General features: G+C 41.2%; 1 protein-coding gene across 3 annotated transcripts; it reads right to left on the bottom strand.

Annotated features, from left to right (window-relative positions):
- Window positions 1-2,352: 2,352 nt before the first annotated feature.
- LOC147109229 (heat shock protein HSP 90-alpha) lies at window positions 2,353-20,040 on the bottom strand. 3 transcript variants are annotated; one of them, XM_086002963.1, is made up of 11 exons: window positions 19,919-20,040; window positions 19,148-19,312; window positions 12,779-13,145; window positions 12,299-12,432; window positions 11,854-12,162; window positions 11,564-11,729; window positions 11,233-11,423; window positions 9,881-10,028; window positions 9,521-9,789; window positions 3,330-3,663; window positions 2,353-2,922 (listed from the first exon to the last, which is right to left on the bottom strand). In XM_086002963.1, exons 2-11 carry the CDS (start codon window positions 19,310-19,312, stop codon window positions 2,813-2,815), a joined length of 2,193 nt encoding a protein of 730 aa, XP_085859089.1. In that variant the 5' UTR covers window positions 19,919-20,040; the 3' UTR covers window positions 2,353-2,812. The 3 variants fall into 3 exon arrangements, with proteins under 3 accessions (XP_085859089.1, XP_085859088.1, XP_085859090.1); XM_086002962.1 differs by having other exon boundaries at window positions 19,861-19,999; XM_086002964.1 differs by lacking the exons at window positions 19,148-19,312; window positions 19,919-20,040 and adding an exon at window positions 14,726-14,847.
- Between the last annotated feature and the right edge of the window lie 3,116 nt (window positions 20,041-23,156).

The following is a 23,156-nucleotide window of genomic DNA, read 5'->3' as shown; positions in this document are numbered from 1 at the left end:
AGTCCACAGCTGCAAGATCACCCTGGTCAAAGTCAAGAATGGCATCCAGTGTTACTTCTTCCATGGATCACTATCCTTACCTTTCCTGCCACCATTGCTGACCACTATTCTCTTCCATGATCCATCTTTACAGTACCACTTTCTTGTGGTTCCACTCATACCTACCTCTCCCATTGGAGTCATTAGATCTTCTCAAATGGTTTCTTCTCCTGTGCCTATAAGGGCATCACTGGTAATGTCTCAGAACCCCATCCTTGGTTCCCTTTTATTCACTATCCACAAGCACAAGGTCAGCTTCCACATGTCTAATGATACTCAACTGCACCTGTTCACCAATTACAAAGCTGTAATTACACATCCTACTTGCATCTCTACCATCAAGTGCTGGACACATTGAAATACCCTTCAGATGAATATTGGCAAAACTGCAATTATACATTTTGGGTCCCATTAGCACCAATATATATATTAAACCCCAATAGATTCCCAAGACCATATTCTTCCACTGCTGAAACATTACATCCCCTACCCCATTACGTAATTCCTAAACTACAACTTCATCAGACGTTTTTACAAATTCTCTATTACTCCTACCTTCAAAGCTTCCTAGAAAAATCTTTTTACAAGTTTCTTCAGTCTGCCCCTCTTCGCTCATTGTCCTGCCTAGTGCCCATCTCCACTTGTGAAGCAATAGCATCTGAGTAATACAAGCAGTGCCTCATAAACGCAGGTTGTGAAGGGTTAACTATCCTTAGCTTTCGAACAAAAAACCAAATATTCAACACTATCTAGGAATTAAAAAATTCACCTATACTTTTGGGTACTGCAAAACTGTACCAGAACATCTTTAATAAAACCACTAAGCAAGTTTCTACAGTCCAATCAGTAAGTCCAGTCTATCGATCTTCAGATTGTCCTGAAAAACTAGTCCTCAGCCCCACAAAGGGTTGTATGAAATGGACACCACCATCTTATCTCCATCTAATGAGACCTGTAGTTATTCAATGTGAAAACAGTTCAACATAGTTCTTCACTTGAGTCCCATGAAAATTCAACGCCAAGAAAGCAAATCCTTTAGCCTATAACCTTGTCAAATGTGTCCAAAATATCCCAGTACTGCAGCAACATGGTGATCTGGCTAGTGTTATCCAGATCAGTATACCATCAGTAGGAGATGCACAGCAGCTGGATAATAAATCACTATGATTGAGATCTGGTGTTCCTTGCAAATAGGTTTCCATCACCATGCATCAGTTTTGGCTTTTCAGTAGGGATTTAGGTTTTTCCAGCATATATGTCCCATATTTGGCTGATCCTCAAGCTTTGTGTCACTTGTTTTATTTATTTGGCTTGGTGTCAATTTTTGTCTTTCGCTCCTATGAAGCACCTTGGGACATTGTCCTACATTAAAAGGCACTATATAAATGTTCTTGAATACGGCAAACTAGTGAGTCAGCCTATGGCTGACTGAAAACTTTTTTCCAGATTGGATAGCCTGTATAGGTGTTCCAAAACAGGACAAGTGTTGGAAAAATTAACAAGGTTGTTTCCAACCCACATAAAAAGGGGAGGAAAAATCTTGGCTAGTGTATAGATCCACTAAATCTACTATCTGACAGTCAGAAAGCAGACTCTAAGGCACCTAGTACTCAAAGAATATACAAGCACCAAAGTCACTATTGTGTTTGGATCTCCCATGGAAACCCAAATTACAGAAAGAGAAAATTCAAAGCCAATCCTTTAACCCTGCTCTCATCTTTGGAGAATATGAAGATGGGAGAAATAAAGTGGTACCTAAAGAACAGATCCTGCCCCATAAGTGATTTAGCATATAGTGCTCCTCAAATTCCATCTCAATTCAGCATTATGCATAGAACAATGTATATTTGTGTCCTTATTTCACAAAACGCAATTTGAAAGATCACCAACACTCAATTAGCTCTAAACCCTTTAAAAAGGTGGGTAAAGACAGCCACCTCTGACACAGCCTTGTATTGTTACCCAGTTAAACCCCTAAAATTAGCAAAGGGTGACAAGTTAGGCTTCCAAAGGAAAACCTGGTTTTCCCCCACCCTCGTGTTATTTTAACACTGCTGTTAACCCAGCTCAAGGTCATCACACGTCTCTTCCCATTTTTGGCCTCTGGCCAAGGATAAATGGGGCATGTCGCACCATGAGAATGGCCTTGGAGGACTAAAATGCTTATTGACAAGGGTAAAAGGTTGCAGGGTTTCTCTCCTGGTATGTAGCATTACTAGACTAGAAGTTGGTGTGGTTAGAAAAGTGTTGCCCCATCTTTGGCCCACACTTCCATCTAGCAGGTGCTCCCAAATTACCTCAGTATTTTCATACTCAGACTTCAGAGTCATTTTATTCAAGAAACAAAATCTTCACAAATCATGAAAGCTATGAAATGTACAACATAATAGGATGCCTGGAGATCCACACTGAATAATCAGTGATCCTCATGGGATAATTAGATACTTAATATTTGTAGCAGTAAGTGAAACATGGGAATGAGGAATAATTCTTTGTAATTAACTTTAAGTACTAGTTAACAGGAAGCATGGTACAGTACCTTCAGAAAAACACAGTAATGATTTAAACTTTTTTATTTTGCAACATATGCAAAGTTGTTAACTTGCAGTAGTTTACTGGGACTGAACAAGTTTACAGAAAAACTCAGCATCAACTGTGCTTCACAGAAGTGTGATACTGTTACAGCTGTGTCTATTACTAGTTTTTTTAAACTCCATGACTGCAACAGCCTTTCAGAGAAGAGTAAAGTGGATTAGTACAAGCTGTGGTTTGTTCAGTCAACTTCTTCCATTCGCGATGTATCATCATCACCTTCTAATGGTGGCATCTCTTCTGCATTTGTTGGGCCTGCATCCTCCAGGACAGGATCGTCCTCGTCAATACCTATAGAAAGACAGCCAACGGTCACAGCGTACTGGTATATTTTCTTTTTGCATTATCCAAGATTTATTGAAAACTTAGCAAAATCAATGGCAGCTAAAGGGAAAAAAAAAATACTGTTGCCAAATGGCCTAGATTTGGTGGGGGGGGGGGGGGGGGGGGAGGAGAACAGCAAAAACAATATTCTTTGTATTAGAGCTATCTTAAGAGTCAGATCCTGGAAACCATGTTGAACATTGAACTTTCTACACTGCAAATGTTCTTAAAACATTTTCTTTATGCAATATAGGAAAGAAAATCAAATTAGAATTCTGCAAAAGTAGTGTTTGCAGATGTTTTAAATAAAAGCGTTCAGAATCTTCACAAACTATTGCCCACAGAAAGCAAGCACATTTAGTCAAGATACTTACCAAGACCAAGTTTGATCATCCTGTAGATGCGATTAGCATGAGTCTGTGGATCTTCCAATGAAAAGCCAGAGGACAGCAGTGCCGTCTCAAAAAGAAGAATGACTAGATCCTTCACTGACTTGTCATTTTTGTCAGCTTTGGCTTTCTGCCTCAGTGTTTCAATGATTGGGTGATCAGGATTGATCTCCAAGTGTTTCTTAGCTGCCATGTAACCCATTGTCGAGTTATCGCGAAGTGCCTGTGCCTTCATGATTCTTTCCATGTTGGCAGTCCACCCATAAGTACTGGTTACAATGCAACATGGAGAAGCAACTAAGCGATTGGAAACGGTTACCTGGGGAAAAAATAAAGATACTGAATATAAAAAAGTTACAAGGTAATTTTCCAGTGCATTTACAACAGAAGTCATAAAATCAGAATGATACAGCACAGGAGGCCATTCGGTCCATTGTGGGCTCTCTGAAAGAGCTACGAGTCCCACTCCCCTGCTCAATAGCTCTGCAAATTGTTATCCTTCTAGTATTTATCCAATTTCCTTTTGAAAATGATTGAATCTGCTTCCGCCACCCTTTCAGTAAGTGCATTCCAGATCAGAACATCGTGCTGTCGCCTCTGGTTCTTTTGTCAATCACCTTTAATCTGTGTCCTCTGGTTACCAACGCTACAGCCACTGCAAACAGTTTCTCTTTTTTACTCTATCAAAACCCTTCAGGATTTTGAACATCTCTATCAAATCACACCTTAACCTTCTTTGCTCCAAGGAGAACAACCCCACGCTCAAGTCTCTCCACATAACTGAAGTCTTTTATCCCTGGTACCATTCTAGCAAATCTCCTCTGCACTCTCTCCAAGGCCTTGACATCCTTCCTAAAGTGTGGTGCTCAGAAATGGTTACAATACTTCAGCTGGGGCCTAACTAGTTAGCACAACTTACTTGCTTTTTTAAAAAAAAAACTCCATTCATAAAGCCAAGGATCTCATATGTCTAACAGCCTTCTCAACTTGTCCTGCCACCTTCAAAGACTTATATGTATATACACCAACCACCCCACCCAGTCTCCGTTCCTGCACCCCTTTAAAAATTGTACCATTTAGTTCATACTGCCTCATTCTTCCTACCAAATGAAATTTAACACAAGTGTAAAGTGATTCATCTGCCATGTGGTTGCCCATTTCACCAGTCTATGTCCTCCTGAAGTCTTGTTGCTATCCTCCTCACTGTTCACTACATTTCCATGTTCAAAAATGCACTAGTCCATTCAATACTAACCATTCAAGATCTGTCAGAAAAATGCTGCAGTTGTGGACATTTAAAGATAAAAGGTAGTATATTAGTATACAAAATCTTGCATATAGTTTCCAATTTGATATTAAAGATTGCTCTTATTTGGTGACCCATTTTAGAAATTTTATACAAACAGGCAAGAACAAAGCTTGGCTTCAACTCCTACCATTGCCAAATCGCCCAATATTTACTGAGGCACTGACCAAAGAATAGCTACTTGGAAGAGATATCGGGGGGGCTGACAGCACCAATAGAACGGTATCAGTGCTGTAGAGATAAAGCATCCAAAAACAAGCAGGTGTGTGTCAGGCATGCATCTGTTAGAGATTTTATTTTTGCAAGTCTCCAAAAAGATTGAGGTTCTGTAGTGCTTTTGTTTAAAAAAGTGACAATTTTGACAAGATTCTGTCCCATATCTACTAGCACATAGCGACAACACTAATGGCATTTTTGTTAATAGTGCATCAGCTTACAGGAAGAAAATCTGCATGCCTTACGTTTCTTGCTGCAGTTGTACAGGGCCTTGGTGAGACCACATCTTGAGTATTGTGTGCAGTTTTGGTCACCTTATCTGAGGAAGGATGTTCTTGCCATGGAAGGAGTGCAGCGAAAATTCACCAGGCTGATACCTGGGATGGCAGGAATGACGTATGAGGAGAGATTGTGTCGATTGGGCTTATACTCACTGGAGTTTAGAAGATTGAGAGGGGATCTCATCGAAACCTATAAAATTCTGTCAGGCCTGGATAGACTAGATGCAGGAGGGATGTTTCTGATGGCTAGGGAGTCCAGAACCAGGGGTCATAGTCTAAGGATAAGGGGTAAGCCATTTAGGACTGAAATGAGGAGGAATTTCTTCACCCAGAGAGTGGTGAACCTGTGGAATTCTCTGCCACACAGGGCAGTGGAGGCCAGTTCATTAAATATATTCAAGAGTTGGATATATTTCTTAAGGCTAAAGGGATCAAGGGATATGGGGAGAAAGCAGGGACAGGGTACTGAATTTGGATGATCAGCCATGATCTCATTGAATGGCAGAGCAGGCTCGAGGGGCCGAATGGCCTACTCCTATCTTCCATGTTAAACTCCCTTCAAATTGAATTCACTATTGTATTGAATACCATCTAGCAACTCAATAGAAATTGGCCTATTCAACCCAAATATAGAAGAAAAACACTGTATACAGATTGACAGATGCATGTTAATAAGGAGATCCATTGGGTTTCTACTGATCGAGAAGTTTGAAGGTTGAGAGCTGGAGAGACAGTTTGAAGGTCGAGAGCTGGAGAGACAGTTTGAAGGTCGAGAGAACATAAGAAATAGGAGCAGGAGTAGGCCAATCGGCCCCTTGAGCCTGCTCCACCATTCAATAAGATCATGGCTGATCTGATCCTAACCACCAATCTACTATCACAGAACCATCTCCTGAATCTAACAGAATTAGACACACGAAATAGGAGCAGGATCAGGCTACACGGCCCCTGGGCCCGCTCCTCCACCCACAGGGCCATGTCCGATCCGAACCTAGACTCATATCCAAATTCCTACCCGCTCCCCGTAACCCTTAATTCCCTTTACTTCTAGGAAACTGTATTTCTGTTTTAAAATTATGTAATGATGTAGCTTCTACAGCTTTTTGGGGCAGCATATTCCATGGACCTACCACCCTCCGAGTGAAGTAGTTCCTCCTCATCTCAGTTTTGAAAGAGCAACCACTTATTCTAAGACTATGCCCCCTAGTTCTAGTTTCACCCATCGGGAACATCCTCCCCACATCCAACCCCTTCACAATCTTATATGTTTCAATAAGATCGCCTCTCATTCTTCTGAACTCCAATGAGTAGAGTCCCAATCTACTCAACCTCTCCTCATATGTCCATCCCCTCATCCCCAGGATTAACCGAGTGAACCTTCTTTGTACTGACTCGAGAGCAAGTATGTCTTTTCTTAAGTATGGACACCAAAACTGTATGCAGTATTCCAGGTGCGGTCTCACCAATACCTTGTACAACTGAAGCAATACCTCCCTATTTTTATATTCTATCCCCCTAGCAATGAAAGCCAACATTCCATTGGCCTTCTTAATCACTTGCTGCACCTGCATACTAACCTTTTGAGTTTCGTGCACCAGGACCCCCAGATCCCTTTGTACTTCAGTACTTTCCAGTTTCTTGCCATTAAGATAATAATTTGCTCTACGATTTTTCCTGCCAAAGTGCATAACACCTCACTTTCCAGTATTGTATTCCATCTGCCAAATCTCTGCCCACTTACTTAGCCTGTCTATGTCCCCTTGCAGGTTTTTTATGTCCTCCCCCATCTTAGTATAATCTGCAAACTTTGATATGTTACACTCAGTCCCCTCCTCCAAATCGCTATAGATTGTAAAGAGTTGGGGACCCAGCACTGACCCCTGCGGAACACCACTAGTTACTGATTGCCAGTCTGAGAATGAACCATTTATCCCAACTCTCTGCCTTCTGTGAGATAGCCAATCCTCTATCCATGCCAGAATATTACCCCCAATCCTGTGATTTTTTATCTTAAGCAATAATCTTGTGTGGCACCTTGTCAAATGCCTTTTGGAAGTCTAAATACACTATGTCCACTGGTTCCCCTTTATCCACCCTATATATGTTACTTCCTCAAAGAACTCCAGCAAATTTGTCAAACATGACTTCCCCTTCATAAAACCATGCTGACTTTGTCCTATTAAATTATGATTATCCAAATGTCCTGTTACTGTCTCCTTAATAATGGACTCAAAATTTTACCTACCACAGATGTTAGGCTAACCGGTCTATAGTTTCCAGCCTTGTCTACTGCCCTTTTTAAATAAGGGCGTTACATTGCAGTTTTCCAGTCTGCCGGGACCTTTGCCGAGTCCAGGGAGTTTTGGAAAATTACCAATGCATCCACAATCCCTACCGCCACTTCCTCAAGACCCTAGGATGCAAGCCATCAGGTCCAGGTGATTTATCCACCTTGAGTCCCATTATTTTACCAAGTACCACTTCCTTAGTGATTTTGATCGTGTTTAGCTCCTCCCCCCCCTATAGCCCCCTGTTTGTCCAGTGTTGGGATATTCTTAGTGTCCTCTACTGTAAAGACGGATACAAAATATTCAGTGTTTTTGCCATCTCCATATTTCCCACCATTAATTTCCTGGTCTCATCCTCTAAGGGATGAACATTTACTTTAGCCACCCTTTTTCTTTTTATATAACTATAAAAACTCTTACTATCTGTTTATATTTTTTGCTAATTTACTTTCATAATCTATCTTCCCTTTCTTAATCAATCTTTGTTATTTTTTGCTGTCTTTTAAAGTTTTCCCAATCCTCTATCCTCCCACTAGATTTGGCTACCTTATATGCCCTTGTTTTTAGTCGAATACTATCCTTAATTTCTTTACTTAGCCACGGATGGCTGTCTTTTCTTTTACACCCTTTTCCTCAGTGGAATATATATTTTTTTGGAAGTTGTAAAATAACTCCTTAAATGTACACCACTGATCATGTATCGTCTTACCCTTTAATCTATTTTCCCAATCCACTCTACTCAATTCCGCTCTCATACCTTCATAGTCTCCTTTATTCAAGCTTAGCACGCTTGTTTGAAATCCAACCTTCTCACCCTCAAATTGAATATGGAATTCAACCATGTTATGGTCACTCATTCCAAGGGGATCCTTTACTAGGACATTTTTAATTAATCCTGTCTCGTTACACAGGACCAGATCTAAGGTTGCTTGCCCCCTGGTCGGTTCAGTTACATACTGCTCAAGAAACCCATCCCTAATACACTCAATGAACTCATCCTCAAGGCAGCCCTGCCCAATTTGATTTGTCCAATTAATATGATAGTTAAAATCCCCCATAATTATAGATGTTCCCTTATTACAAGCCTCAACTATTTCCTGATTGATACTCCGTCCAACAGAGCTGCAACTGTTCGGAGGCCTATAGACTACGCCCGCTAGTGTTTTTCCCCCCCTTATTATTCCTTACCTCCACCCAAACGGTTTCATTATCCTGATCTTTTGACCCAATATCATTTCTCGATTAGTGATTCCTTCCTCTTTTAACAGTGACAGTTTGAAAGACGAGAGCTGGAGCGGAACCCGGTTACCAGGACGCCAAGTTGGACAGCCAGGGGTAATGTGCAGGCCAGGTGTGTGGAAGAAACCGAGGGGAAACATCGAGAAAAACTGAGAGGAAACATCGATAAAGATAGAGGAAACATCGAGAGAGAGAGAGACCAAGATGGAAACATTGGCACTTAATAAATTGATAAAATTAATTTTATCAAAGTTGAGTTCCTCACATTGCTCTCCCAGTGCAGCCACCCTGTAACCAGAGATTATTCTAGAAGCCTGGGTAGAAATATTAATGTAATTACTGTAGAAATTACAATGAACAAGCAATAATGTAAAAAAAAGTATGTGCTGTCTTTATGTCTTATTTATTTTATGTCTGCTTTATTTATATTTAATTAAAGTATGTATGCGTGTATATGTCGGTATGTGTTTTTTTGTGATGTGCCGATGAAGATGGCTGCCGTCCTTGCAAGCTCCGTGCGTACCAGGCAGCTAAGTGTTCTTGCTGCTCTCGGCTCGTCAAGAAAAAAGCATTTCACTGACTAGATTACACTTCTTGTATTTAGTTATGTGACCAATAAAATTGAAATTGAAACTTCATAAGTGTTCTTTGACTGCAGAAAATAGGAATTGGGAGGATCTTCAGCTTTAACTATACAAATCAAAATGTTGTTAAAGTCAGCTATTTCCATCCAAAAAAGAGCAAAAAGTGTGATGATCAGTAGGAAAAAGGGATAAAAACTATTATTCATCATACAGTACTTGTATTTTATGCAATTATATTCTATTATCCACAAATTAAACATACTTTCTCAATTTTCTTTTCCAAGATGTCTTTCATAACCTTGCACAGATTCTCATAATTCGCCTTCTTTTCCTCCTGCTTCTTTTTTTCCCCTTCATCTTCTGGGAGCTCCAAGCCCTCCTTAGTTACAGAGACCAAAGTTTTCCCATCAAATTCTTTCAGCTGCTGCACACAGTATTCATCAATTGGCTCAGTCATGTAGATCACCTCCAATCCATGTTTTCTTAGCTGTTCCACAAAAGCAGAGTTGGCTACTTGATCCTTAGTTTCACCTAGATTTTAAAAAACAATTCAAAATGACTATACATGTATGTATAATACTCATTTCAGAAGCCATGTTTGTCATGTCTACACTTTACATACCAGTTATGTAATAAATGTGTTTCTGGTTGTCTTTCATACGGGAGACATAATCTTTGAGGGATACCATTTCGTCACCAGTTACTGAAGTATGGTATCTGAGCAACTCAGAAAGCTTATTGCGGTTCTGAGAGTCCTCGTGGATTCCAAGCTTTGGGTGGGGGGGGGGGGGGCGCGAGGTGGAGGAGAAAGAAAGAAAGGAGAAAAAAGTTGGTTATTCAGCACAACTAGGGACAGACATCTGATCACAAAAAACAGTCCTTCATGCAACTGCCTGCTGTCATGCATAAACTAGTGCAGCAAGAGAAAGTACATTTGCTGAAAGTGATTGTCAAAGAATAAATATCATGCTGATTTGTGTACAAACTGAACAGTAGCATGCATTAACAAGCACAATGAGGTAATATACAAGTGCTTCTACAAAACAATTGCAATAGCACCTCTAAAATGGAGCCCCAGAATTAAAAAAAAAAATGTAAAAAAGCCAAAGCCCAAGAATAGTCCCTCTAAAACAACAAGTCAAAATTCTAGCTTTTGGCTTCAGACAAAGCCTCTGAAAAGTTCAATGATTGTAAAATGTGTTTAATATCTTACTAACTGAAAATGAGTTACTAAGGTAGGGCAATGGCCGGCAGGATTTTGAAAAATATTCACTGATTTGATTGGTACATCTTGCTAGTTTTGAGATGGTAAGTGTAGCATCCTAACAGGTGACCTTGAACATATGGTTTCCAAAGCTTCCCACCACTAGGGTTTCCCTCACTGTCTGGGTCTGTTGTAAATTAATTGATAAGATTGCCATTAGTCAACAACCCCATTATCATGGTGTCATTCGACTACTAGGATGATAGAAGGCAAATGAGATGGACCATGTGTTTTTTCATGTAGCAATTCCCATGTTCCTAATGGTTTGATTTTTAGATTTGTATGTTTGTTCAGCTACAAATACAAAAGTTCATCCAACAAAAGATGCGATGCAGAAAATATGAACAATGGACTAGTATCAATTTTCTGATTGATGGATCCTACCTGCTGGCAGCATACAAAAAAAACCCATGGGCATTCTCCCCCACTCCCAGTGGATGAAGCTCTTTTTCCATGGAGGGGGGGGGGGGGGGGGGGGGGGGAAAGAGAAAGAATAAAAAAGGGGAAGCAGAGGAAGCCCTGTTTAGGTCTATAAAATAAGTGTCTGGAATAAACTTACACTGCAACTACCAGACCAAAATTCAGTTAACAGTTGTAGAGATGTATCAAATCAAGGTAGAATTACCCCCCAGCTCCATTGATCAATACAAAGTTATTGCAAATACAGGCAAGAAAAAAAATCAATTTCCCCTCATTAACTCCATGTTTACCTTGAGGTTTTTGGAAAACTGTTCATATAGCTTCTTGTAGTTTTCTTTGTCCTCAGACAATTCTGTGAAGAGCTCCAGGCATTTCTTAACCAGATTTTTACGAATAACTTTTAGAATCTTACTCTGCTGCAACATCTCACGGGAAATGTTAAGTGGCAGATCCTCCGAATCCACTACGCCCTTAATAAAATCTTGGGAAAAAAAAGTGATTTTGGCATAATTAAGTTAAATCCTATTAAAATTATTGTAGTTTAAAGGTATTAAAACAAATTAGACACAAAAGTATGTAAACACATTTGTGTTAGTTTTTCTTGCCTAAATAAATACATACTGAGATATTCTGGAATGAGCTCTTCACAATTATCCATAATGAAGACTCTGCGTACATACAGCTTAATGTTGTTTTTCTTCTTTCTGTTTTCAAACAAGTCAAATGGTGCTCGTCTTGGAGCGAAGAGTAATGCTCTAAACTCCAGCTGGCCTTCAACAGAAAAATGCTGTACAAATATTTGAGATTAGTTTTTGTTGCATAAGCAATTAGTGGTCAATACAACTTGCCAGTTCATCATTAAATATACTGTAGCATATTGGAGTTGCTTAAGTGTACAATACTGAACTTACTTTTACTGCCAAATGTTCCTCCCAATCATTTGTCAGACTCTTGTAGAATTCTCCGTATTCTTCATTGGTAATGTCTTCAGGATTCCTTGTCCAAATAGGTTTGGTCTTGTTCAGTTCCTCCTGATCTATATATTTCTCCTTGGTTTTCTTCTTTTTCTTGTCACCTTCTTTCTTTTCATCCTCCTCTTCATCTGAGCCAACATCTTCAATTTTTGGTTTGTCTTCCTCTGTAGCATCATCCTCTTTCTTTTCTTTTTCTTCTCCTTCGCCTTCATCATCACTGATCTCCTTATCTCGCTCCTTTTCCACCTGTTTAAAAATCAACAAAAATCATCCACTATTTCTAGGGAATCTTAAGACTATTTAGAAAAATATTCAAGTGTCACTGACCATCAAAATCACTAGCAATGCACAATACTCAGTTTTAATTCAAGAAAAGACTTACAAATAAAGTGATAGGGTAGCCAATGAACTGAGAGTGCTTCTTCACAATTTCTTTGACCCTCTTTTCTTCTACATATTCCATTTGATCTTCTTTCAAGTGCAAGGTTACTTTAGTCCCACGACCAATCGCTTCACCTTTGAAAAAAAAACCAAATGAAAGCAGACACTTATACGTGTGCATAATTAGCCCCATTATACAAACCAAGCTTCTGCATCTGCAAAGACATTTCCATATTGGACACTTCCAAAATAAATTTTAAAATTGCTTCTTCCAGATGGATTAAAATGTCATATTTACTACAAAGATTGCTACACAATATTGGCGATTATGCAATACCCCATTCCATTTTTTTTTCAAATACAAAGTTGTAGCATGCTAGACATTTAAGCATAGAATGAGTTAAATACCTTAGAACAATTTAGAGCTTGAACTCAGATTTGAGCCTATACTTTGATTACCAATCTACATATGATTACTTACCATGGTCTAGTCTCACTGTGAAAGATCCTCCAGCAGATGATTCCCATACATACTGATCATCATCATTGTGCTTAGTGATGACAGTTACTTTTTCTGCAATTAGATAAGCAGAATAGAAACCAACACCAAACTGCCCAATCATTGAGATGTCTGCACCAGCCTGCAAGGCCTCCATGAAGGCTTTTGTTCCAGACTTGGCAATGGTACCTAGGTTGTTAATGAGGTCAGCTTTGGTCATCCCAATACCAGTATCCTGGACAGTCAAACTGTGCTCCTTTTGATTTGGAACAATGTCAATCTTCAGTTCTTTGCCAGAATCCAGCTTGCATGGATCAGTTAAACTTTCATAGCGAATTCTATCAAGAGCCTTTAAAAATAAAACAGAATTACTTAACTGTAGAAGTTTTGACTTTTGCTTTGGGGCAGGAAGGAAAGTAATAAGGAAGAAAGAAATCAATTCAATAACTATGCAATTCCAGGCTCATGATTAAGTTCTCCAATCTTTTTCAAATATTCACTAAAAAGAAACTAAGAAAAAGTAGCTCAACCTCTACATAAAAGATAGCCATCCAGATGGTATGCTTATGTTTGAAACCAAACATGAATCAAGTGGTTTTCCATCTGTGGGACCTGGGTTCAAATTTAACTCAGACCAATCATCCTCTGCTACTCATTGCGAGCATCCTTAAATGAAAAATTTGGGCAGTCTCAATCCAGTACCTATTAGACATGGGCTCCAGAGCATTCCATCCCTAATCTGCAATCTCATTCAGCAAAACAGGATGGCAGATATGAGAAATGTTGCACTGGTGCAGCACAAGGCTTTCGGAGATGGGGTTAAGACACATTGTTGGGGCAGAACAGAAGTTCCACCCCCTATTTTTGGGATATGTCACAGCTGCCATTTATTGCCCATCCCGAGTTGCCCGCGAGGTCTTGGCAGGATTTCTTTAACCACTGCAGTCAGTGTGGTTAAGGTACTCTCAATGCCATTAGGTAGGAAGTTCCAGGACTTTAACCTAGTGATGAAGGAATAGCGATGCATGTCCACGTTAGAATGGTGTATGACCTAGAGGTGATGCTATACCTGTGCACCAGCTGCTCCTTCTAGGTGGTGGAGGTCACGGTTTGGGAGGTACACTACTGCCAAAGTAGCATTGGCAAGTTGCTGCAGTGTAGATAGGACACACTGCAGCCACGGTGCGCCAGTGGTGGAAGGATGACTTTGACCTGGATGGTGTCAAACTTCATGATTGCTGTTGAAGCTGCACCCATCCAGGCAAGGAGAATTTTCCATCACTCTTGACTTGTGCCTTGTAGGTCGTGGAGACGCTTTGAGAAGTCAGAAGGTGAGCTACTCGTGGCAGAATACCTACCCTCTGACCTGCTCTGGTAGCCACAGCATGTGTAGCTGGTCCAATTGACTGCCACATTTGCCCAACTAACAGTGACTACATTTCAAAAGTATTCATTGGCTGTGAAGTGCTTTGAGTGTCGAGGATTAAGAGGAGCTACAGAAATGCATTTTCATTAAGTTGGCAGTATAAGAAACTTGGGAATTGCAAGTAACTTGCTTGCCAATTAAGATTGTCCCAAGTCCAGAGAATGACTTGCAGATGATCAATGTGCATCCAAGAGAAATATGGCCCACAGATGCAGAAACGTTCCATGTATGCCAGTGAAAGATTTGTCTTTTCTGATCTACTGCGACAGTGACTTTAAAATCTATCTTGTGTATATAGAGAGGAAAGAGAAATATTAGCTTTTCATTTTAAAGAAATGCAAGTTGGCATCATTCCCCATCACCGCCCCCCCCACACACTGGGTCTTCAATCTCCAAAATTACATGCTGAATGTAGATCTGAGTGTATTTATTTTGACAGCACCTCCCAAACCCATGACCTCCACCATCTAGAAGGATATGGGCAACAGCATAGGAACACTCACCTCCAGCAACACTCCATCCTGACTTGGACATATACACTGTCCCTTCATCACTGGTCAAAATCCTGGAACTCCCTACTCAACAGCACTGTGGGAGTAGCTTCACCACATAGGCTGCAGCAGTTCAATATGGCTCACCACCACCTTCTCAGTCAGCTAGAGATGGGCAATAAATGTCCATATCCATAAAATAGCCACACAGCAAGATTCTACAAGCAGCAAATGAAATGACTAATCTATTTTTGGCAATGTTGGTTGAGTGAGGTAGGCAAAGAGAACTCCCTGCTCTTCTTAGAGTGCCACTTTAGGATCTTTTTCCTGCACTTGAACAAAGAGCCTCAAACAGCTGACCCAAAAGAAAACAACTCGGACAATGCAGCACACCTTCAATACTGCACTGTAGTGCTAACCTAGATTGTCAGCTGTAGTTCAGCGGTAGCACTCTTGCCTCAGAGTCAGAAGGTTGTGGATTCCAAGTCCCACTCCAGAGACTAATGCACATAATCTAGGCAGACTCAGTGCAGGATCTAGTAGATCTCGGTTGCATACCATTGGGCAAACTCAAGCAAGCATTCAGGAAGGGGTTTGGATTCAGGGTGCATAATTTCCAGATGGCTTCAATGTTGCCAACACTGAGCTGCAAAAGTAGTGGTTCACCAGACACATTAAATTGTCAGGCTTACCAATTCCAAGACTCAAAAGTATGTCTCGACTATAACCAGAAAAGGCAAAATTGTAGTTTGTAGTATTTTCTGCAGCAGGTAACCAGGAGAAACCCATCTATTGGCCACTATAGTATGTAAAAGATCCCATTAAAAAGGACTGTAAAGGGCCACTAAAGGATTCTGCCAGTAGTTATCCCAGGATATGACAGGTTTAAATGGTGCCTTTACATCAGTCTACACTGATGAACAGGATGCCAAGTCTACAACAAAGTTAATGCATATACAGTCCTCACTAGAATTAAACTTCATAAAACAGATTGGGCTGCTGACTAACTGTATTCGCCTTATGGTGATCAAAGAAATGAGGGCAGTGTTGTGCAATCAATTTGCTCATACACATTTAATAGCTCACGAGTCTGGGATTGTTCCCATGCACTGGGAAAAGGCCTATGTTTAAAGAGGGCATGAAGTCAGAATTGGGGATCTACAAGCCTGTTTAAATTCAGTTATGGACAAGTTGCTAGAAGAGATTACTAGAGATGCACTGCAAGATAATGTTGAAAAAGGGTTCATTTTTTGGGCAAGTTAAGTTGGTGAATGGTGGTAGAACAGTCAAAAAACCTTGACAGCTACACAAAAGGCTACTAAACAAGGTGGCGTCTTGTGGGCCTGGCAAGCAGATATTAGATTGGGTTAGATAGATAGAAGGTAGTTAACAGAAGAGGGTCTGGTCACAAGCAGAATCCTACAGAATCTGTCATGGCTTTTGTTCTACATCTTTATCAATAATCTGGATAAAATGTATTGCAGACAGTCAAGGAACTAGTGTGAATTAAGAGACTACAGACACAGATGCAATAGGGAAAAAGCCTTGGTTATGATTCATTAAAGGGTCAGTGACTAGAGTCACAAGGCTATTGTGAAAAGCAATAGCCACATAACATTCCCACTGCTACATCTCCCAAAGTAGTGTGTTTGTTCATGGTTCAGTTACCCCCTGTCCGTCTTGGGTTAAATTAGCTTTAAAAAAAAGTTACACATTCGGTATAGAAGTTTCATGTTCAATGGAAAACAGTCTGGCTGCATGGAGGTAGCTTATGCAAAGGCAACTACAATCACCATGGGGACTAATATTTTAACTACAAAGCTGTTAACTCTCATTGCTGACTCAAGATTTGCCCATTTATTTGAGGGGGACCATTGATGGCCTGAAGAGGTTGAGCAGGACCACTAGATAGTAGGTCGTGTTGAGAGCTGGGCATAAACTTTGGTTGAAATATGATTACGGTCTTTAAAAATGGCTTAAGACTGTCCACATGGATACGACATTTGCATTAGATAGGTTACAGTAAGTTACAAAAGCATAGAGATGTGCCACACAAGGACCTCCTCCCTTGACATTTAATGGCATTACTATTGCCAAATAGCCAATCATCTTGGGGATCACCATTGACCATAAACTCTACTGGACCAGCCATGCAAGTGCCGTTGCTACTAGAGCAGGTCAAAGGCTGGGTATTCTGCAGCAAGTGGCTCACTTATGAACGTCCCAAAGCCTCTCCACCACCTACAAAGCACAAGTTAGGAGGGTGATGGCATATTCTCGACTTGCCTGGATGGGAGCAGCTGCAACACACGAAATAGGAAGAGTAGGCCATTCAATAAGATCATGGCTAATGATCTACTTCAACTCCACCTTCCTGAACTATCCCCATATCCCTTAATATTGAAAAAAAAACTATCGATCTGTCTTGAATATACTCAATGACTGAGCCTCCACAGCCCTCTGGGGTAGAGAATTCCAAAGATTCACCACCCTGAGTGAAGACATTTCTCCTCATCTCAGTCCTAAAATGGCCAACCCCTTATTCAGAGACTGTGACCCCCTGGTTCTAGACTCCCCAACCAAAGGAAACATCCTCCCTGCATCTACCCTGTAAGGTCAACACCATCCAGGCTAAGACAGTCAGCTTGATTGGCACCAACTTAAACAGCCACTTCATCCAATACCAAATGCAATGTGTATTATCTACAACCTGCCAAGGCTTCTTTGACAGCACCAGACAAACCCACGACCACTTAGAAGGACACTGGCAGCAAGTGCATGGGAACACCATCCTGAGGGGGACATATGCCCTCCATCACTGGGTCAAAATCCTGAAACTTCCTACATATACATAGAGATAGAGAACCTTCACCACATGGGCTGCAGCAGTTCAAAGGCAGCCCACCACCTTAAGGACAACTAGGGATGGGCAATAAGTGCTGGTCTTGCTAGTAACACCCATATCCCAATAATTTTTTTTTTTTTTTTTAATATATATATAAAAAAAAGGGGCACTTTTTGCATCATTAGCCTTAAATAAGTTGCCAGCATATGCAGCAAGTGCAGATTTGCAGCAAGCATTCAAATTAACAAATCAGCACTCAGGAAGAATTTTTCCCAGATGAGACAAACCAAGAGCCCATCTGTTCTTGGATGGACGGAAACAATCCCATGGCACTATTCAAAGATCAGCTGCAAAATTGTCCTGTACCCCAGAGAACATTTATCCCTCAACCAACACCAAATACAGATTATCTGGTCATTCACCTCATTGTTGTTTATGGAGCTTGTGCACACATTTGGCAGCCAAATTTGCCCAGGTTTCAAAAGTATTTTAGTTATAAAGCCTTTGGAACATCCCAGTGATGTAAAGGGCTTTAAGTAGTGCCTTTTTCCCCCTACATACAGCAAGGTAGATGGACCACTGGAGGCCAGTCGGTTACTGAGTTCATTTAGCTTGCTCAACTGTCATCAGGGATCAGAGCAAGTGCCCCAGAGGTTTTCCCCTAAATAGGCTCAAGGTTTATCCTAGAAAGGGGGGGGGGGGTGTAAGGGAAGAGAAGAAAATATGCAAGTTACACCATGCCAAGACAGGACAGTCGGTGCACCAGGTCGTGGACACTCATATGCCAGTGTTTGTATAGGCCATGTCCAGTTCAGTATCAATAGCAATGTGGTTGCAGTTAAACCACCACATTTATGTTGGAACTGTATTAGTTCAGTCTGAGACTAGTTTATGCATGGCTAAATCTAACCAGTTATCCCAACAGCAACTTGAATCCATGAAAAACTGACCCCCACAAATCTTCTCCCATGAAGAGTCAGATTTAGCAGGAAAAACCATTAGAAGTCATCTCAAAGCTCCCAAAAGTCAAACTAAAAGCACAAATAAACAGCTTTAGGAAAACTTGGGAGTTCCTTGGTCAGCACAGCTGGACTGACTCACCTCAGTGGCTGAGCCAAGCTTCTCCAGTTTTCAAAAATGAAATACCAGGTATTTAGTGGCTTCTCAATAATGGTAGTTGGCACTTTTGTACTTGTAATTTTTACTTGTTTTTTCCCCCTTCCTCCTTGGTCATTGCTAAAAAGCTTCAGCACCATTCCTTTAGCAAGTTTAACAAAAGATCACACCCAAAACATTAACTTGTATTTCAACTCCCCCCCCCCCACCCCCACAATTTCAGATACTGCAGAACCGGCTATTGATAATTTTGTTTTTAATGTTATATTTGGAGTATGTATTAGAGTGTAGTGTTAGAATCGGCTATTGTCAGCACAGCCTTCCTTGGAAGGTACATGAATTTCCTTCAACAGGCAGGTAGACTTCTGCCCCACCACCAGCATCTCATACAAAACAGACTTTATTGAGGGTGTGAAATTGGATTTTTTTTTGGACGTTAAATATGGCTAAGAAGTCACTTGAAAATGACTTACATCAGAGGAATTGGAAATGAGCTCTCTCAGAAAAATCTCTTTGTTGGAATAAAATGTATTGATGATCAAGGACATTAATTGAGCGATTTCCGCCTGAAAGGCGAAGGTCTCAGTTTCTTCCTCCATTGGCATGTCCTGCATCGCTGTCGGAGTTTCTTCAGGCATCTGTGGTTTAAAAAAAATATTTGGTAACATGAAAAAAAAACTGATAAAGTAAAAAAAAACACACCGAGTGAAGGAAATAATAAGCGATCACCATTCATTTAAAACCGGAGGTGGGGGGGGGTGGGGGAGATCACCGTTGTTAATGGTAGCCGGATAACTCCACGAGCGCAAGCCGGGGATACTCCACCCACCAAAACAAGCTTCTAGAAAAGTCTCGGGGTTACCAGAAGGCTCAACGCCGCCTGACAATGAACCGAGAAACCGTCGGCGGAAAGCCCAGCCTCTTCGTTAACGCCCAGAGATTGTTCGTTATTAATCGGGAACTGCGTGAAACAAATTAAAAAAAAAAAATCCTTCCAGAATATTCTTGCACTGTTAACCCCCGTCGGTAAATCGGCTTGACGATTGGAAGCAATTATATTAAAATTAATTAACAGTTTCATTACTTCTCACAAATATTAAAAAAATAAATCAGAAATATCTTCAGCAGCCCTGGCCATCATTTATCCCGATCATTGACACCTTCGAATATTAGTTAAACTTTTTACCTTGACGGCTTTTCCTCAGGACTCTGGCGCGCCGAGGTAACGATATAAACACACGTACCTTGGCTCGCTCTGCGGGCTGAGAAAGGCGGCGGGCCGCTCTTTATACCGCGCCTCCACTTCGCCCAATTAAAGTTCCAGAAGCATCTCGAACCCTGGCCAAGGCACCGCGCTGATTGTCAGCGGAGCCAGCCAATGGCAAGCCTCGACACCTGGCGTTCCCCGTCGCACGTCAGCACACAACCGACCAATCAGCGGCGCGGGGCGGAGCGATGCGGAAAGCGGTTGAATGAGTCAGAGCCTCTGTGTTGCTGGAATTTTCTGAGCCGTTGCGAGGAGGTGATGCGCTGGTCTCTGACCAAACTTTAAATGAATCGAGGAACTGCACCTCATCTTCCGATTACGATAGCAAAATACTGCAGATGCTGGAAATCCGAAATAACAGAAAATGCTGGAGAAACTCAGCAGGCCAGGCAACATCCGTGGAGAGAAATTAGAGTCGACGTTTCGGGTCTAACCCTTTTTCAAAACTGGAAAGGAAACGAAATACATCGAAAGGCGGGGGTGGGAGAGAACAAAAGAAGTGAAGAGACATTAAGAGGTATTCAAAACGAGACGAGATGGTGATAGGATTAGTGGAGACAAAAGACGGCTCAGATTAGGTGTGAAATGTGTGAAATTCTAGACAATTTACAGCCTTCCGGACTCAATATCGAGTTCAACAATTTCAGATCATAACCTCGGCCCCTATTACATTTTTACTTATATTTTTTATCCACATCTTTGTTTTGGCCCTTTCCCCCCCTTTTTTTTCCTCCCACATGGCAACTGTCTCTCATCTTGCCAGCGCATTTCACACCTAATCTAGAGCCGTCTTTTGTCTCCACTAGTCCGATCACCAGCTCGTCTCATTTTGAATACCTCTTAATGCCTCTTCACTTCTCTTTTGTTCTCTCCCAGCCCCCAGCCTGGCCTTTTAATCTATTTCATTTCCTGTGCTTCTTCAATCTTGACAAAGGGTTTACCCGAAACGTCGACTCTATTTTCTCTCCACGGATGTTGCCTGGCCTGCTGAGTTTTTCCAGCATTTTCTGTTGTCTTTTCGGATTTCCAGCATCTGCAGTATTTTGCTATCGTTTAAATGAATAGGGCTTTCTTAATGTGAAAAATCGCATGGTGTGCTGTTTGCAACAAAAATAGTACCTTAATACCATTTTTAATATGCAACTACTTTTAAAACTTTTTTTTGTTTACATTTAGATATCCATCAAAACCTTAATCTCACTTAAGTTGTTCTGTAAAAATGACCTCGAATTTGGAACAACACGTTCTACAGTTCGATGTTAATATAGTAACATATCTCACGGGTTTATATCTTATGAAAGTGGAGGAAAGAGTTTAAAAAAAACAATGTTTGCCTACTTACTGCTGAATACTGTATTACATACCAATTGATCGCCTACATTGTATGTTTAATACCTTCCACACTTGGGGAAAATGCAGTACATTGTTTTGGGTGAATCATATTGTGAGTGACACAACTAATGACTTACTTGACGTTGACACATTGACAGTGGGCAAAAATGACCCATGTGACACCTGCCTGAACCCACAACTACAAAAACTCGAGCATATATTGGAACTAATTCATTTTCCCTCACCCACCAAGGAGCAATGCTGCTATATTACATTTGACATTGAGCTTAGAAACCCTGTTACTATTACAGTTTAGTAGTTCTATTTCCCTCATGTTGGTTCTCGCACCACCTGCCGCAGGCCCAGTCGAGCAGCTATGTCCTTAAGGACTTGGCCAGCTCGGTCAGTAGTGGTGCTACTGAGCCACTCTTGGTGATGGACATTGAGGTCCCCCACCCAGAGTACATCCTGTGCCCTTGCTACTCTCAGTGACTCTTCCAAGTGGTGTTCAACATGGAGGAGTACTGATTCATCAGCTGAGGGAGGGCAGTAGGTTGTAATCAGAAGGAGGGTTCCTTACCCATGCTTGACCTGAAGCCATGAGACTTCATGGGGTCCGGAGTCAATGTTGACAACTCCCATGACTTCTCCCTCCCAACTGTATACGACTGTGCCACCATCTCTGGTGGGTCTGTCCTGCCGGTGGGACAGTACATACCCAGGGATGGTGATGGAGGAGTCTGGGATGTTGGCTGAAAGGTATAATTGTGTGAGTATGACAAGATCAGGTTGTTGTTTGACTTGTCTGTGGGACAGCTCTCCCAATTTTGGCACAAGTCCCCAGATGTTAGTGAGGAGGACTTTGCAGGGCTGACTGAGCTGGGTCATGTCCGAAGCCAGTGTCTAGGTCGATGCCAGGTGGTCCGTCCAGTTTTATTCTTATTATTGTCTTTCGTAGCGGTTGGTACAATTGAGTGGTTTGCTGGGCCATTTCAGAGTTAAGAGTCAACCACATTGCTGTGGGTCTGGAGTCACATATAGGCCAGACCAGGTAAGGACAGCAGATTTCCTTCCTTAAAGGACATTAGTGAACTGATGAGTTTTTATGACAATCCAGTAGTTTCATGGTCACCATACTGTTACTAGCTTTTTTTCCCATTGGATTGACTTTGAGTGTCCCAGTCGATGGCTATATTGTTTAAATTTCATTTTTTTTAAAACATCAATTCATACAACTCCATGATGTCCACTAGCCATAACGGTTTTAAGCACTTTGTAAAGCGTAGCAGGCCAGTCACCATTGATAATAGCCACAGATGGAGACGAAAGGAGGAGGGGAAGAGGAGGGTAGTGGATGAGGTGAAGGGAGAGGGAGGATGAGGACATTATGTTCAATTGGTGTGGTAATGTAATGGTTGCTTTTATTTCAAACTCTGGAACATTCTTTCAGGGTATAACATTTAGTATGAAAGGAGACCCTGGCGTGTAATTGCTCCAGTATGCTTTCTCCCATCAGGGGCCCTCTAGTATTCAATTACACAATATGCAAGTACAACTTTTTCCCCTCAGAATTTCAAGGTGACAATAACCATCTCCAAGAATGAGCCTGATTAACAGCTAAAAACATTAAGTGAAGAAATTCAGCAATTACATCATACACTAAAGTGATTTAAGAAAAACCCATAGCACTCTCCTGGCAATAGACAGGAAAGATAGGTTATGTTAACACTAGAACCATAATGAAAACCAGTACACTTGTAACTATCTACAAGTCCAAACAATTTGGAGGTTTCCTTGACCTTTAAGCATATCTCTGAGTAGGTTTGACCGTGGATGAGCTGAGATTAATAATAGGAGCCGTAGATGGTAACTTCGCAGGTTCC

This window comes from Somniosus microcephalus, chromosome 12 (genome assembly GCF_052327205.1).
Source record: "Somniosus microcephalus isolate GS21.2 chromosome 12, FLI_Smic_1.0, whole genome shotgun sequence".
Taxonomy (NCBI): domain Eukaryota; kingdom Metazoa; phylum Chordata; class Chondrichthyes; order Squaliformes; family Somniosidae; genus Somniosus; species Somniosus microcephalus.
The sequence above is the reverse complement of the archived record's forward strand: the minus strand, read 5'-3'. Positions and strand labels throughout refer to the sequence as shown.